The sequence below is a fragment of the Berghia stephanieae genome, chromosome 9, assembly GCF_034508935.2.
Source record: "Berghia stephanieae isolate SIO BIC M18660-M18661 chromosome 9, UCSD_Bste_1.3, whole genome shotgun sequence".
NCBI lineage: Eukaryota > Metazoa > Mollusca > Gastropoda > Nudibranchia > Aeolidiidae > Berghia > Berghia stephanieae.
In genome coordinates this window covers 16,684,630-16,702,153 of record NC_088368.1, presented here as the reverse complement: position 1 = coordinate 16,702,153, position 17,524 = coordinate 16,684,630, and the positions used below count along the sequence as shown (strand labels likewise).

Below are 17,524 nucleotides of genomic sequence, written 5' to 3'. Positions count from 1 at the left end.
TAAATGAGCTCATTGTTGTCATGGAAATATTCTCACTCAAACCATCGCAAACTATTGTCCACTACAACAATACACTTTTGCTTATTTGCTTTTATTGTATTGCTTATTTGCCAGTCTGATAAGCTATCGGCTCATTGTTGTAATGGTAATCTCAAAAAAAAAATGACGCAAAATATTGTCCATTGTAACTGTTAAACTAGGCCCATAATAGCGTCCGGATGTCAGACCTGAATATATGTACACGTCATTATGAGCTCATATTAAGTCAGCCCCAACCGTAGATCCCACACACGTCAGGATTATTTTAAACATCGATTCTAATCAGATTATTTCACAACAAAGAAACTTCATATGCAATAGATCTACTTCTTTTTCAACGCCCTTTTTCAATTGTCGGTTTGGGTGACGTCCACACAGACAAGCCTGGGTATAGACCGATTATCCGTAAACTCACCGAATAGGTACTTATGTTAACTAAACCCGTTATACAGAAATTTCAAAATGTTTACTTGTAAAAATAAAGCTTTATTTAATAAAAAGAGACATTTATCCGCTAGAATAAGTTTAAATAGCGTAATCATGTTAAGCAAAATATGCACGTCGCGTCTACAGTATTGCGGTAAAGAATTTGTTCGATCTAATAATACCTACGTATACGATTTCTCACCCAGCTCTCAGCTCATTCAAGCAGGGTTGCCAGTTTGGCATTTTAAATGCCAGATTCCAAAAATCTGGCATTTTTGAAAACCGTTTGGCATTAGAAAAATCATTTGGCATTTGGCATTTTCATTTGGCATTTTCTTTTCTTGTATATTATACTTCAAATGACACCTTTTCTCAACCCTGGTGTAGTGGTTTAGCACTCCACTTAGTAGTCAGTAGGTAAAAAATTACCCCAACAGGAAATTTAGTATAATTCAAAAAAAAAATAAAAAAAAAAAAGAAAACACGCAAGCCACCAGGATATGATAGTAAATTGTCTATCAAAAGTGAGTAGTTTTCTTAGTGGGGGTGGGAGTCAACAGACTTTGGCATTTTTTTGAGTGTTTTGGCATTTTTTGAGTCTTCCCCTGGCATTTTGTTGAAAAATAATCTGGCAACCCTGCATTCAAGTCAAGTCAAGCCGGTATCCGACATCTTTGAAGTGTAGAAAAAAAGTCTGGTAAGAAATGTCTTTTTTTTTTTTTTTTTTGCATCCACATCACATCAGCTTATTATTTGGTATAAAATAATAGCCTCATATCATGATTGATTAATTGCTTTATGTTTGTGAATTATTATTGTTACAATTGGATTATTATTTTTTCCGATGATAATAGATTTGAAAGGATATTCATCGTCTTTGTTTATGTGCCGGCTTACGCTGCAGCAGCTCATGTATTATGTATGATATGTAGTTTCAAAAAGACGATGAAAAGCATACATTACGTGATAATTACTTCATTTGTTTTCATCAAATTCAAAATTTTATCGCTCATGGCAGGTCTGCTGTCGTAGCCTATGGAGATTGGGTACTTTCGTAAAAAAGTGGTCCCCCCTGCCCTGCCGAGCAGAGAGTAATTTTACCGATGTTTTTTGACTAGCAATCAGGGAGGGTGCCACATTTGATTTTTTGGGTAAAATTTTTAAGTTTCAAAAACTATAATAATAAGGAAGGGAAACAATAGGAACTTTACCCCCCCCCCCCTCCATGTGTTGGCGTTGGTGTTGGGCATAATGCAAATTGGCAAATGACGAAATATGTGTTTTCATTTATTTTTATCTTTATTTATTCTTTGATTTTCAGTAAACACACAAAACATGGCTGAAGATAGTGTAATCCTTGATTATGATGATGAAGAGAATGAGACCCCAGTAGAAGCTCCTGGTGGAGATGGACCAGCCAAGAAAGATGTAAAGGGTACCTATGTATCCATTCACAGCTCGGGATTCAGGGATTTTTTGCTGAAACCTGAACTGTTGAGAGCCATTGTTGATTGTGGTTTTGAACATCCATCAGAAGGTGAGCTACACATTCAAAAGGAAATATCTTCATTGAGAAGAAAAAATTCAGAAATATTTATATTTTGTCTTCTCTCTTCAATATCTGTTGTATGTTTGCAAAGTTGAAGCATTTATACATCATCTCTACTACCCCTACTATAACCATTAACTCCACCACCACCACTACAACCACAAGCATCTCATGATCATTACTATTACCATTATTTCAACCACCACCACATAATTATCTCTACACCAATAGAACATTCTTTTATTTTTGAAGCATCTGATTTTGGAGGTTTGTTTAGTGTGAAAATAAATAGTCAATGTGGTTGGTCACATTCTACCGAGATAAAAGTGTATACTGTCCTAAATATATTGGATTTCGTTTCCTTTTAAATAATTCTCCCGATTATGGTTAGTGTATTTAGTATCTAAAGATTGCTATTTGTGTGCAAGCTTTTTTTTTGAGTGGACAAATTTCTGCAGGTATTTTGGTGCTTGCATTGATGGAGTTGATTTCAACCGTGCCATTGATATTTCATGTCACTTGGCCTCAACTTTTAAGGGGATGGGAATGCTGTTTCTGGATAATGTCTTTTGATTTAGTGGCAGCCCTGATATTTACCTTTTACCTTAGTTCTTCCCATGCAGTCGGGCACATTTGGCAGCCACAAATCTCCATGTATTTCTGGCATGAGCCATCTCATCAGCTTCCTCCCACGAGAGTACTCCTTTCCTTAAATCCTGCTCTATGGTCTGCTTCCAAGTTAACTTTGGCCTACCTCTTTTTCGTCTTCCAGATGGAATCCCTGCTGTTTAATATTTTTTTTAAGATTTTAAATCAGAGTATGCCCCAATTGTTATTTTGGAGTTATATAGTTCATCTCATAGATGTCGTTTCATTTAAAAATCTTATTCAGATGTATTTCTATTCTGCAGGTTTGTTGAAAACTGCAATGTTTGTGTTTTTTCTCCCTCATTTTTGATTAATCCATTAAGCACTTTCTTTTGTTTTTTAGAATAACTTATTTTAAATCTTTCATTTCAGTCCAACATGAATGTATTCCGCAAGCAATTTTATCCATGGATGTCCTATGCCAGGCCAAGTCTGGTATGGGAAAAACTGCTGTGTTTGTTTTGGCAACACTACAACAGTTAGAGCCAGTTGATGGACAGGTAACTGTTTTATCTTTGATTCATATATTTTGTAAAAAAAAAATTTGACATTGAATTTTGTTAAGGAATGTTGAAAAATACACTGTAAAGAAATCCCAGCTCTTTACATGACAATCTTTAAAAGTAACCATCTTAACAGCGGATGACTTGCTCTTTCTTATAAGAATTATTCTTTTTTTTTTTTGGCTGTAGATAGCCGGCTTTACAAGTAATCTAGAGTTAATGGCTTGCTTTTTATCAAAAGTACCTGTTGCATTATTTTCTGTTAGAAATGAGTTTGATTTTGTCATTCTCAGAACTGAAAGCCCATTCTCACTGATTTTTATTTAAAAACTTAAACTTTCAATGATGTATAATAGACAGGCAGATAGATGTATATCACATCATAACAGCATTGTCACCGCCGCAACCGTCACCACCACCACCACTAAGCTTCTTCATCATTATCCTCCACCACCACTAGAGCATCATTGCTTCTACAACCACAACACTTCCAACACGCATCAGTACTACCACCAGGGTGGGAGTCCCTGAGATGCAATAGCCCTAGATATTGCAATTTTTGAGCCCGATACCCATTTTAAATGCTCACTTAGGTAGTGCAACCCAGCAAATTTTGCAAATTTTTTTCATACGAGCGGGCAAAATATACTTTTTAGCTGAAAAATACACTTTTTAGGTTCACTGAATGCACTTTTCATTCTAGTAAGGTTTACAAATGTTTTTGTTTTTTAATCTTTTGGTATAGGTCTCTGTGCTGGTCTTAGCACATACAAGAGAACTGGCTTTCCAGATCAGCAAAGAATATGAACGTTTCAGCAAGTATATGAACAATGTGAAGATTGCTGTCTTCTTTGGAGGCATGAATATCCGGAAAGATGAGGAGGTCCTCAGCAAGAACTGTCCCCACATTGTTGTGGGCACTCCAGGGCGTATACAGGCTTTGGCACGATCCAAATCTCTCTCCCTCAAGAATATCAAGCATTTTATTCTGGATGAATGTGACAAAATGCTTTCCCAACTTGGTAAGCCTGGTAGCTTTGTTGTAGTCTTACTTTGTGAATAAAACATATTTATCCTATAATTTGTTGGAAACTGAAATAAATATTCCTTAACTCACCGATTACCGATTCTGCATATGGTGCAGGAACAGCTATTAGCTATTTAGTTCTGATCCCACACTCGGCAAATTTTTGGAAAATCGAAATTTAAGTTATGTACATTTCAAATATTAAAACAAAAGGAAGTTCTCACTTTTTATCCTTTTTGTAAATTTCAATCAATAACCTATGAATGTTTGTCTATGGTTCAAGTATTGTGACAATTGAAAATTCTGATAGTTTCTGTGATTGTATTTTTTGTAATGCAAAAAGCATGTGTGGTATTAAATGCATGTGGTCTTCCCAAAGGCCTGGTAGTGAGAAAGTTAAAAAGAAAATAAAAAAACCCTGCACATCTTTGTTTAAAGCTCATTATACCTCTTATGACACTACCCTCTCACTCTGTTTGATTTTATTCATTATATCTTATATTCAGGCATTTCGCAAATACTAATTTTCTTTTCATCTAATATAAATGCCCCCCATTATCTTTTCAGACATGCGACGTGATGTCCAAGATATCTTCAGAATGACACCCCATGAGAAACAAGTAATGATGTTCAGTGCTACCCTCAGCAAAGAAGTGCGACCAGTGTGCAAGAAGTTTATGCAAGATGTAATTCACCCATCTACTACTTTGCTCTCTGAATGTTCCTCTTCTCATCATCGTGATGGTGGATGACATGTCTTGTCACCGTTTGCTTTCCACAAATTGATTCCTGACACACAATAGCTGTAACATAAACAAATTCCTCGTCAAAAATCCTAAAATAATCAAATCTTTACACATTATTTTTATTAGAAGTTGTCGCCTCCAAGATTAGGTCCACATCTAGAAACTGATTTTGTTTCATTCAACAGAATCAGATAAAGATTCAGTGTCCATTGCGCTGAACGCATGGGCTTTCTGAGTCTTAGGAAATACTGCATACACTTTAATCCCCAAAATATACTACTCGTTTTATACACTTAGGACAGCAGCAGTAATGATATATGCATAATACAATAAGGGAAGAGATTTACATATCAAGAACTCGTCTATTACAGATTTGACTTGTTAGGGATAGGGACTGGCTCTTTTTTAAGGGCCAGGTGAAGACTCTGGATCCGAGGCGCTGAACGCATCGGGCAAACTGAGTCTTGTATTTTCATCATAAAAACACTGCAATCACATATCATTTCACAGTCTAAATGTCCACAAGCCAAAATGTTTGTTTCAATATTTCAAGATTAGGCGTCAAAATTAACCAAGTCACATTGCACCCACTCACTCTAAAATACCCACAGACAAAAATCTCCCTCCAAATTCATAAAATACACACCCAAGCAATTCCATACCCCACACGTTGGAAGCTTCTTTGAGACAGAGAAGACAGCTTGCGAGAGGATGGCTGGCAACACGTCCCAAGCTCTCCCATATCCTGCAACACACCGTGTGTTGTCGTGAGTCCTCATAGGTCTATCTTGGCCTCCGAGATGTTGGCGATGGTGGTGACCAGGCATGGAGCTCAATCTTCGACAATGGCAACACCAGCAATGGTTTACTTTGTGTTGTGATGTCCTTATTTATTCTTATTGTTAGTCCTGTTTTTTTTTTTAATTTGATCTTTGCTTGCTCTTCAGAAAAACTTAATTTTCAAAAATTGTTTAAAAGAAAATTTTTTTTAAAAATTTGGTCACTTTAGATATTGTTCTCAGGATCCAAGTTTTTTTTTTGGGTTTTTTTTTTAAATTCTAAAATTTATAGGTTGAGCATTAAGAACAAAGGGGGGATTAATAATTAAGTCTGAAAACATTTTAGGGGTTGCATAAAGTTACTAAACATTTCTATTCAGTTTGCGTTCCAAAGATTGCTTGCAATTAATTTCTGAGTTTTATTGCAGCCAATGGAAGTATACGTTGATGATGACTCAAAATTGACCCTTCACGGTCTACAACAGCACTACGCCAAACTCAAGGACAATGAGAAAAACAGAAAGCTGTTTGAATTGCTGGATGTTCTCGAATTCAACCAGGTAAGTTTGTTATTTTTTAAAGATAAGTGAGATGTGCATTTTTATTAAAATATGTTTGTAGAAAATTTAAGGTCACTTATTTTCTAATCCAATGGGTTAGTGTATTGAGATTATTTTCAACAGAAATTGAATGATGATTTTTTCTGTGTAAAATTCCAGATCTCTATTACACCATGAGTATGGTTGTGACATTTTGCATCATTTATGTTATTTATCATTCTTACTTTCCCAGGTGATCATTTTTGTTAAGAGCATCCAGAGATGCATGGCTTTGGCTCAGTTACTTCAAGAGCAAAACTTCCCTGCCATTGCCATTCACAGGGCCATGACCCAGGAGGAAAGGTATTTCTTCATTTTATACTTTGATAAAAAAAATAAATTCAGTTCAATTATTTGTAAAATTACTTGCTAAGACTTGTTTGTAATGTGGGGCAGCTGTTACGATATTGTTAAAATATCAAAATAATTTATGTCCTTAGTTTGGATCAGGAATCCAGTTGGCCGCTAAACATCTTATTGTAATATTAAGTTCAGTTATCTAGCTTTGTTGGGTAAACCTGTACTTAAAGTCGTGTATGAATTATGTCAATGTGACTAACAGTATTAAAAGTATAGGCTGTTCATCACTTTCAATTCATGCTCAGTATAATTGGTGTCCGAGGAGTTTATTTTAAATGTTTAAAAAAAGATAAATTTGTTACTCTTGTCACATTAAGAATATTAACCTTTCCATCCCTTTGATAATAATCCTGTGATTGTGTTTATTCCAGATTATCTCGTTACCAGTCATTTAAAGACTTCCAGAAGCGTATCCTGGTGGCCACAGACTTGTTTGGTAGAGGCATGGATATTGAGAGAGTCAACATTGTCTTCAACTATGACATGCCTGAAAGCTCAGACACTTATTTGCACAGGGTATGTATGCTTGAATGTATCTGCCGTTATTTAATTGATAAGATTTTGAAGGGGTTTGGGCATCGGTTGATTACATTCTATGAATTTCCTTTAGGTTTACATCTTTTGAAAATTACTTACAGGGATGTAAATCTTTCAGAATTTTTCTGAATTCAGAATATTTCAATTCATAAGAAAAAAAAATGAAAATAAAAAGAATATAAATAGATCAAATTGATAAAACAAAATATTTTAACAAAAACGTATTATTAAATACTACTGTAATATAATATGGTGCATATAGGCCCAGGCATGACAAGCACTTTCTGTGTGCACTGAAACACTCCACTTGCTGTTTGGTGCGGAAGAGGTTATTTTCACTACAAACGTGATAACGTTATTTCCAGGCCATGAATTCAGACAGAAAATTTCTGACTGATTCTGAACTACATAGCAGTAATAGAGGTTTTTCAGAAAAAAAAATTCTGAAATTTTGTTCGGTAAATAGCCACTTTGGCTACATATCGAACATAATGTATAAATACCACTACCGGATGTTTTGTTTTCCTTTTTCACAAATCAATGGATGCTTGTTGAAGTGTGGCGGAATTTGTGAATTTCTTCTTGGTTGAAACCCGAAGCTAAGTTGATATTTTTAGCAAATCTATTTTGTTACTGTCGCATGTGTTTGTTTTAAATTTATGTTACATTGATTTCTCTGGTTTTGGATTCGTAATTCTGATACTTAGATAAGATTCTAGAAAATTCTAGGACGATCCAATCACGTTGTTTTGTTTGGGTCTTAGTAAGAGAGTGAACTTACAGAATCAATCACAATCAGTCAATCAGATCTCGGCATCGGGTGATTTTTAAACTGAGAATCCTCAATCTTTATTTTAGATTCACCACTTTTCTTCACTTTAGTTCTTTGTAGTTATAAATTTAGACAGGCGTTTTTGAAAATGGCATCAACAAAGGTGACTGAATCAAAATCAAAACATCGATTTGTTGATAGACAATCTCCTATTGATGTTATAGATGTAACATCAACAAACAAATTTAGATGGGAATGGTTATCCCTTAAAGACAATCTGGGGGATTTCTTTTCAAGTTACATCAGAAAGATAGAGAAGGATGGGTTTGCATGGTGTTGCCTTTGTAAATCTGAGATTAAATATAGTGGAGGTGGTGTTCGATGCCTAAAAGTTCACTCTAAAAGTAAATCACACGAACGTAACAGAGCCATAGATATTTCAAATCAAAGACTCCCAGCAGCCATGCAAGCTACCAGAGACAAAATAGATGGAACATTTTCATCTTCTAGTTTGACAACATTGCCTCTCCCATATGGAGCAGCTCCTAATTTAGATAGTTTAGGACTTGCTAGGGAAGACTCCACTGTGCCTACTGGCCCCAGGCCAGTTTCACAAAAGGATAGAATTACTCACCAGGAGGCTTTCCTGTGTTCTTTTATGGCCGAGCATACTCTACCTCTTTCCATGGCACCTCACCTTATTCAATTTGCACAGGAATTAGCAAAAGATCAAAAATCATTAGCTCAAATGCACATGGAGAGACAAACAGCCACTTACAAGCTCCGCTATGGCTTATCTGAACTGGAGCATGTCCGCCTGGTCAAAGTCTTGCAAAATAGCCCCTTTTCACTTAATATTGATGAATCAACTTCTAAGGGGTCAAAAAAGAGAGTTCTTAATGTTTTAGTTTGTTACTATTGTAATCATTTGAAGAAAAGTGTTTGTGATTTATATGCTAGCATTGAAATGACAATTGTAAATGCAGAGACAGTGTTTGAGGCTGTTAGGAACCAGTTTTTAAAAGATCAGATACCTTTTACAAATTTGATTTCAGTGCTTTCTGACTCAGCTGCTTATATGAGGGGCTCATTAAATGGCTTTCAGACTAGATTAAAGGAAGTTGCACCTCACATCATTGATATTGATGGAGATGTTTGTCACCATATTCACAATGCTGTGAAGAAATTCACATCAATTCTTGATAGTAAGGGGATGCTTATCGGGCTCTTGGATGATTTATTTGGTGACTTTGATTATAGTTCAGATATACGAGATGACTTGAAGGAAATTTGTAGACTGATGGAGTTGCCAGAGCACACTCCCATTCAGAGAGCTGGACATAGATGGATGTCAATTTATGATGCCTCAGTTAGATAAAAGATGCCCTTACAATTTTTTATTCAGTTTGGCTCACTGTAGAAGAAAAGAAAGAACAACAAAAAATATCTGCTCTTCTTAGACATGTAAAGAAAGACTCTAAGACTAGGATAATGCTCATTTTACACAGACTTAAAAACAAAAAACTTACACCAGCAGGTTGGGAGAGAAAAAGGAGGATAGTTTGCAAACTCTTTATGAAATCAAAAGAAAGTTTATTACTAGTTAATACCATTGTCAGCATTCTTCCTCTCTTTAAGAGTTTCATTCTTACCTTTGAAAAGAAAGAGCCAATGGTGCATCGACTTTTTGATGAGGCTGTGTTAGTTTTTAAGACTTTTTTGACTTGCTTCTTGACTCATGAATATGTAAATGAGTTTAGTAGGGACATCAGCAAAATCAGCATTGATTGTGATAAGATACATCCTTTGAAAAGAATTTATGTAGGTGATGCTACTCAGAAGATTTTAATTGACATGGATAGTCAGGAAGCAAATGCATTCAGGAAAACAGTGCTGTCAGCTTTCAGAGAGACAGGGAAATATCTTAAGTTCAAGCTTCCCATTACCAATAAAAACCTAGCTCTCCTTTCAACAATTGATCCAGAATTATGTGGTCATAGCAGGGCTTCATTAGGCTTACAAGATATTTATGATTTATTGCCAACCATAGTCAAACCTGAGGATAAAGATACATTTTCTACAGCAGCTTCCACCCTCCAAAGTGATACCAAATTTATTTCATCAATAAAAGAGAAGAAATTAGATAGGTGGTGGACAGAGGTGATATCAAACCCCCAATATGAAATACTAGGTCCGGTAATAAGAGCTTGTCTTTCTATCTTCACAGGGCCTAGAGTAGAATCATCTTTCAGTGTAATGAATAATATAATCACAGGCACAACAAACAGATTAGATGTAGGGACTTATGAAGCCATCCACAAGATTAAATACAAATTCCTTAAATGTGAAAAGAGCTGTGTAGAGTATTTCCATAGAGAAGATCCTGTACATAGTCCTGTCGATTCAGCCCTTTGCTACTACATGCAAACAGCTGGAAAGAGAATGAAGACTAAACATGAAAAGCCAGCAAAGGCAAAGGTTTCAAAAATTAAAAAAGTATCAGTCCATCAAAGAGCAGATGAAGTAAGGATAGCAATAGAGCAAAATAAGCCCACTGGTCCATTATCTAAAACAGAAGAAAAAGAAATTTCAATGCCTTCTTTGAAAAGGAAATTTGTTGATACTGATGTTTGTAGTAGTAGTAGTAGTAGTAGTTGTGATAGTAGTAGGCCTACTTGTAGTGGTGGTAGCAGTTATAAAAGTATCATAATTAAACAACCATCCAAGAAGATGAAATCAGGTGATGATCTTAGATCTTTCTTTAAAGGAAAGTAGAAATCTCCACTTCATCAATAGGTCTTAGTTTTATGCAGTATACATATTATCATAGTGATAAATTGGCTACACATACTCTACTAGTTAAAATTAGCTTTTTACAAATACATCTGTAGTTTCAATTTTTTTAAAAGGAGTGTGCGAGTTGGTTTCAGAATTTTTTTTTATTTGCCATTTACATCCCTGTACTTAAGAAGCCGGTTGTGAAAAATATAATTTTAATCTGAATTGGAACTATCTTTACATTAAACTCTTCTGGCAGGCTTGCCTATCACAAAACAGCAATTTCATGTTGCCAATCAATGGATTTGCATTGATTTAAGACATTTATGATCACTTAATAATTATCAGTGCTATAGAAAATTTTTTTTGAATTTTATTAATCGCTACTCCTTTTATTCTATAAAATGGCCAGCCCACCCTAATACAGTATACAGTGGGTGACGCTTAACTAGAGACTGCATAAGTTAAGTTAGTTTTCATGTTTCCTCTTGATCCTGTCCTTAACTCTCCATCTAAAGAACCAGGACTCTACTCAGATTTTTCTCGGGTCTTGTCAACATGTGTCATTCACTGTACATTTTAAGATTGAAAGGTTTCACATAAGATACTATTGTGTGATGAGTAAAACTTGGCCTGGGCTTTTTTTTCCCCCGTAAGTGAACAGAAATAACCGTCTGAGATTAGAAGAGAAAAAAAAGAGAGAAAAGAGATAGCCTCCTTGTCCTCCAAAGCATCCGAATACGGTGATGTTGGTTTGGGTTTTGTTGTCTTATTCCCACTTCTCATGAACATGATGTTCTTGAGTATTCTTCTTAAATGTGTATATATTTAACATTGATTAACCAGGTTGCAAGAGCTGGTCGTTTTGGTACCAAAGGTTTGGCCATTACATTTGTGTCTGATGAAAATGATGCTAAGATTCTGAATGAGGTGCAAGAGAGATTTGAAGTCAACATCACAGAACTGCCAGATGAGATTGATATCTCATCATACAGTAAGTTTTTGGTTTTTGTTTTTTTAATTTTCCAATTACAATTTTGTTTTAGGAATATGACCAACTAGCTTTAGCAGCCAAATAGCTGTACACAATAGTAAAATGAGCTAATACTCTGTTATATGTCAACTGTAGAACTGCGGACTGTGATCACTTGGACTAAAATATATTTTTTAGTTAATTTCATATCTTGTCAATTTATAAAAAGTATTTTAACATTTTCATCGTCATTTCTAATTAAGCACTTGGGTACCTCCGGCCTTGACCTATCATGTTGGGATCGGTCCATAGAGTGCTATATTATATTGTGTCCAAAAGTTTATTTGAGACAGTATATCAACTGTCTCTTTAATTGTTTTGAGCCCTACATCTTGCTAATTAATAAATTATACCATGATATTGTTGATTTTCTTGTTAACAGTTCATTAAATAAGCTTCTGTTATCAACAGTATAATCCTGTTAAATCTTCATGTGTGGGACCTTGACAAAGTTGGCAATATAACGGATATCTGTTAATGTCACTACCCTTTGTGGCTTGTTGTATTCTATCACAATGACCATTATCACCCATAACTCATAATGGGCAGGGAGGCACTTACTGTGACTTCTATCCTCTATATGTTTTCCAACATGCTATCTGTCTTTGTCTTGGAATGAGATTACTTGGTTTTGTCCTGGCCCTGGCCGGATTGCCTAGCTGGGAGGGAAGTAGTCAAATGCATCAAGTTTTGGGAGATTATATTTTTTGTCTTGTAAATCATCTCTCTGTTATGCATTGTATTTGTTTTACATATGTATACATGATTTGTAAACATTTGAGTGTGTTCCTCTTAGAGGGGACATGTGCTTGTGTCAGGGTGAGACATCCTTTAGGTGATCTCAAACTAAGTGCATTGATAGTAGTTTGCTTTTCGAATCTACATCTATTCCCTATTTGAACCAATTCCCCTTTGTCTTACTTTCTTGGATGCTTTAATTCTAATTCTATAACTTTTTTACTATCCCATTTTCTTCCTTTTTAATGGCACTGATATGACCTAAATGTGTTGCAAACGCAGTAAAGACAAATATTGCCAATTGTTATGAATGTGCTCTATTTATCACGCTTAGTTTACCTTCTGTCACAAAAATTTGACCAAGTGTATGAAAGCCACAAAAGAATTCTCAGATTTTAGATTACAGGATTGATATTTTATTTTTGAAGTATCGGCTTTATCAATATCAATGCATTGTTAGCTGCAAAGAAGTTGGAAGTAATATTTCAATCCTAATCTTGAAAATCTTTTCGATCACTTTACGAATGATAAATCTACTTTTACATTGATATGGAAGTGACGATGGTGATAATTTTATGGAAATATATACAATGATATTTGTTGTGCGTAATTGTTCATTGGTCTATTCATGTATATTATTTCCTAAAAGTTTAGCTCATTTTTCTTATTTTGGTTATGTGTTTCTCTGGTTAAGTCTTGACACCATTAAAAAAATGTTTTGGGGTTTTTAATCTTCTATGCACTTGGGTACCTCCGGCCTTGACATTTGTTGAGGTCGGTCCATAGAGTGCTACAGTATTTTGTGAATAGATCTTTCTTTGGTGTTTGTCTTTTATTTGACCCTTGCCTGGAATAGAATTCACTACATTGCTTGGATTTGAATTCACTACAGCCTGATCCCATTGAGGTGAAGAATGCCAATCTGCCAAAATTAATTGATGTCACCTTTTTTATATGTATGTGATTGCAGCTATTCTGATTTATTATTTTTTCTCTGCAGTTGAAGGACGATAAACACTCAAGATCACAAGACTTAAAGGGACTGGAAGACACATCTACTCTTAAATTTGTCCGGACTGTCACTGCTTATTTATTTTTGAAATGGGCAACCATGTCATTTTAATTTGTAAATAAAACTGATGTTTTTTTACTACTCGGTTTTGTTAATAAATGAATGGGTTAATCAGAGGAAAGGGGGTGGAGGGGAAATGCTGAATGCGCTATCTTATTCACAGAAAATGACTCCATTGTAAACGAAAAAAAAAGACATGTTCCTAAAATATCGGGTAAAAAATTAGAAGGGTCTTTCTCAAAAAATCGGGTGAAGTCTTTTGACCTCCCAATATTGGCCAGGAGGTCAGTCCTTCCATCTTCTGTGTTGCTCCCTTCTTCACAGCTCATTTCATTTGTCTTCATTTACTGATACACACTGGGTGGGGTTCCTGACCTCCCATAGTGGACAGGGAGGTACATACTGTGTCTTCTTGTGCGGCTATGTGGTATGACAACTCGCTTTCGGATCGGAAGGTCCTGGGTTCAAGCCTCGCGCTCAGAACATAGTTGAGTCCTTGGAAAAGGCTCTTTATTCACATTCTCCCACCGAACTCGGGTGTAAAATGAGTACCTGGCCGTAAACAGCGTTGTCTTTGTCCGAAAAATTGTAATATCGCCTAACAGGCCTTATGTCCTGTCCTACATGTTAAATGTTGCTGTTGACCAGGGGCTTTGAGCACATTAAGTGGATATTGCGCTATATAAAAGCTCAATTTAAAATTTAAAAATTTCTATCTCCCTATTGTTTTCCAGCTTGCTTTCTGTCTTTGTCTTGGAAGGAGATAGCTTGGTTTTGTCCTACTCCTGGCTGAGAGGGAGACAAGTCAAATGTCGAGTTAGTTTTGGGGGATGATATTTTTTTTCTTCTAAATCATCTCTCTGTTGTGCACCGTATTATGTTTTGTATACATATTATAATTATATATGATTTGTAAACATTTGAGTGTATTCCTCTTAGGGAGCGTTCACATATTACGTCATCAAAATTTTGCCCTTTTTAGACCCCCCCCCCCCTCCCCCAAGTCATCACTTGTCATCATTGACCTGACCCCCCCCCCCCCCCCCCCCCTCCCCCAACAGATGATGATGTCATCTAATTTAATAAAAACTAAAAGATAACTTTAATTTCACAATATTTATTATTCATTTTTCAAACCATAAACATTGATTATCAACGTTTGATAAAACACATTCAGACATTTTATTAATTTCAGAAACTGTTGATAATTTCTGTTTTACGATACAATGGGGACATAAAATTTAAATTTGCAAAGATAAAATCTAACAAACATTATTTAAATTAGGCTACTTGGTGCAGGTGCTATTAAAAAAATTTCAGAAAGTGTAATTTAAAATAGTATAGGAGGCAAATTATTTTATAGCATATTAGTCTTTTAGTGGAATGAATTTCTGTTTCAATTTCCAAACATAAAATTAATTGATTCAAAAATGTTTCTGCCTTGGACCTCTGGCAATGTACTATAAATAGTATCATCAATTTCATCTTCATCGTCATCACTTTCTCCCATATGCTGTTCTTCTTGTATGCCGCATTTTCGTGAATGGTCTTTCATTGCTGTGATCGAGGAGTGATACAATGAACATCTGTTTCAATTTCCAAACATAAAATTAATTGATTCAAAAATGTTTCTGCCTTGGACCTCTGGCAATGTACTATAAATAGTATCATCAATTTCATCTTCATCATCACTTTCTCCCATATGCTGTTCTTCTTGTATGCCGCATTTTCGTGAATGGTCTTTCATTGCTGTGATCGAGGAGTGATACAATGAACATTTAGGGCAAGTTCGCCTTTTGAGAAGTGATACCCCTTTCCGATCTTGTTTCTTGAGAGATGGGCAATACTCATCATAGCAATTTATCTTTAGCTGTTTTGAAAGGAACAAACTTTGAAATAGGCTTCCAAATCTTCCATTATTGCCTATCTCCAAACCATCATCACATGAAGCAAGTGGTACAGGTGGTGGCAGAAAACGCTCTGGAAAAAAAGATGAATAGTTAGTACGCCAAGGTTTGCAGCATGAGTTGTCACTGCATTTCACTATTTGCAGCAGATATTGGGATTGACGAATGTGTTTTATCTTCCAATCATCTGTTTCTTGAAATTGAAGTTTGGGTCTTGGATTTTCAGGTGGAGGGATGAATTTTCCAACTACTGGGTATCCATCTATTATCGACTCGGACCAAATATTGGCTAATATTTTTCCAGCAGCTTCAAAGTTTTTTTTCCAGATCAACATCAACAGTCTTGTTGCTTCTTGAAGCTCTTGCATTTAATAAAATAGGCCTAATTTGCCTATGTTTTGATGACATCATCTTGGGTCTGACCCCCCTCCCCCATGTCAACACATGTCAACATTTGGTAGACCCCCCCTCCCCCCCTATATACGTAATATGTGAACGCTCCCTTAGTCAGGACCTGTGCTTGTGTCTGGATGAGACTCAGGTGATCTCAAAGTACTTTGATAGTGTGCTCTTGGAATCTACATCTGTTTCCTTTTTGAACCAATTTCCCTTTTGTCCTAACTATTCTTGGGTGCTTTAATTGTAATTCTTGAGTTTTTTACTTTCCCATTTTCTTCCTTTTTATTGGCGCTGATATTACCTTTATGTGTTGCAAGCGCCGTAAAACCCTTAAAAACAAAAAAGAACAATGATACACATGCACACCCAACCTATCACTCGCTAAAAGCCACATCAAGAGAAAAAAAAATCAACTCGGGAGTGTTGCCACTAACATTGAGTCACACCATGCTTCAGAAGCTCCTATCATTCCGCTAAATTAGTCTAAATTCCACAATTCAAGGCAAAAGTACCGCTTTTTAACCAAGATTGTGTATATATTTTTTAATTTTTAATGTCTTCGTTAAAATAAAAAGTGAGCTTTGGCTTATTTCGTCATCATCCACTATGGTCAATCTACACTTATCTTGTGTGATTAGTCCCTTCAGAGTGTGTGCAGTTGTCGGATATAGTTTAGGGTTGGGGAGGGTCAATGATTGAGGTATTATATGATGTTGGCTCCAATATGTGACGGTGCTGATGGTTTTCCTCAGATCCGCGATTTTGGTGTCCAGAGGAGGAATTTCCTTTTAAAAATTACATACATTTTCTCGAAACAATGTGCTAGCAATGAGAGTTGATGTGTGGTGGAACACACAGGTGCAGTTTCCCACTCTCCAGAAGTTAAGAGTATCAATGATAGTCTATCATCTCAATTGTTCTAAAAGTGGGGTTTAGTGCAGTAAAAATGGGGCTTAAAGGCAATCGTTCAACATTTTCCTACTTTTTCACTTTTTGTCACCATCAGCACTGATGTGAGGTCAATGACCTTGGTAATATGTTGGCTCCAATCCGTAGTATTACGTACAGTATCGGCTTCTTTCCCTATTTAATTTTGACTGTGTGTGTGTGTGTGCCAGCAGATGCGTTTGATTAGGGGTGGGGGGCTCCTGGTCCATCCATCAAATGCTTTGCTCGGAGTCTGAGTCTGAGACTGCCAGGGCCTGTGTCCTCTGTTATTTGACCCCTGTTTAGTCTTGAAACAATCTGAACATTTTATATTGTATCATTTGAGTACTTTTGGATTGTCTATTGCATTATCTGCAGTAAAGCGTTCTATTCAATAACAGTAAGTTGATTCTGCTTTTTATGTATTCCAATTCCTCTACGGCTATTGGGGGTAGGAGGAGCCTCTGCTTACTTGTACAGACAGCTTATTAAATAGGCACTAATTATTAGTATATTATAATGCAAAAGTGTCTACCAGACACTTGGGCTCAATGAGTTTGGAATGCTATGGCAAGATTTTTTTAATGCCAGTCTTGTCTCCACTCAGACTCGGCTTATGAACTTCGTTGAATATAAGATGGCTTTACTAGTACTAGTGTCAAATAGGAGAAAACAACGGGAATAA

The 17,524-nt window shown here is 35.9% G+C and overlaps 1 protein-coding gene across 1 annotated transcript; it reads left to right on the top strand.

Annotated features, from left to right (window-relative positions):
* The first annotated feature begins 1,112 nt into the window (after positions 1 to 1,112).
* Positions 1,113 to 13,684, top strand: LOC144979800 (spliceosome RNA helicase Ddx39b). Its single transcript, XM_078926900.1, has 10 exons — positions 1,113 to 1,162; positions 1,787 to 2,002; positions 3,035 to 3,162; positions 3,911 to 4,187; positions 4,760 to 4,878; positions 6,146 to 6,277; positions 6,510 to 6,619; positions 7,048 to 7,192; positions 11,610 to 11,757; positions 13,535 to 13,684. Exons 2-10 carry the CDS (start codon positions 1,801 to 1,803, stop codon positions 13,546 to 13,548), a joined length of 1,275 nt encoding a protein of 424 aa, XP_078783026.1. The 5' UTR covers positions 1,113 to 1,162; positions 1,787 to 1,800; the 3' UTR covers positions 13,549 to 13,684.
* The last annotated feature ends 3,840 nt before the right edge of the window (positions 13,685 to 17,524 follow it).

Bases quoted from the DNA above. Each gene is read 5' to 3' on its own strand.
- LOC144979800 (XM_078926900.1), top strand. From the start codon at position 1,801: ATGGCTGAAGATAGTGTAATCCTTGATTATGATGATGAAGAGAATGAG. The intron at 6,278-6,509 runs GTAAGTTTGTTA...TTACTTTCCCAG, and splicing joins ATGTTCTCGAATTCAACCAG to GTGATCATTTTTGTTAAGAG. The intron at 6,620-7,047 runs GTATTTCTTCAT...TGTTTATTCCAG, and splicing joins GCCATGACCCAGGAGGAAAG to ATTATCTCGTTACCAGTCAT.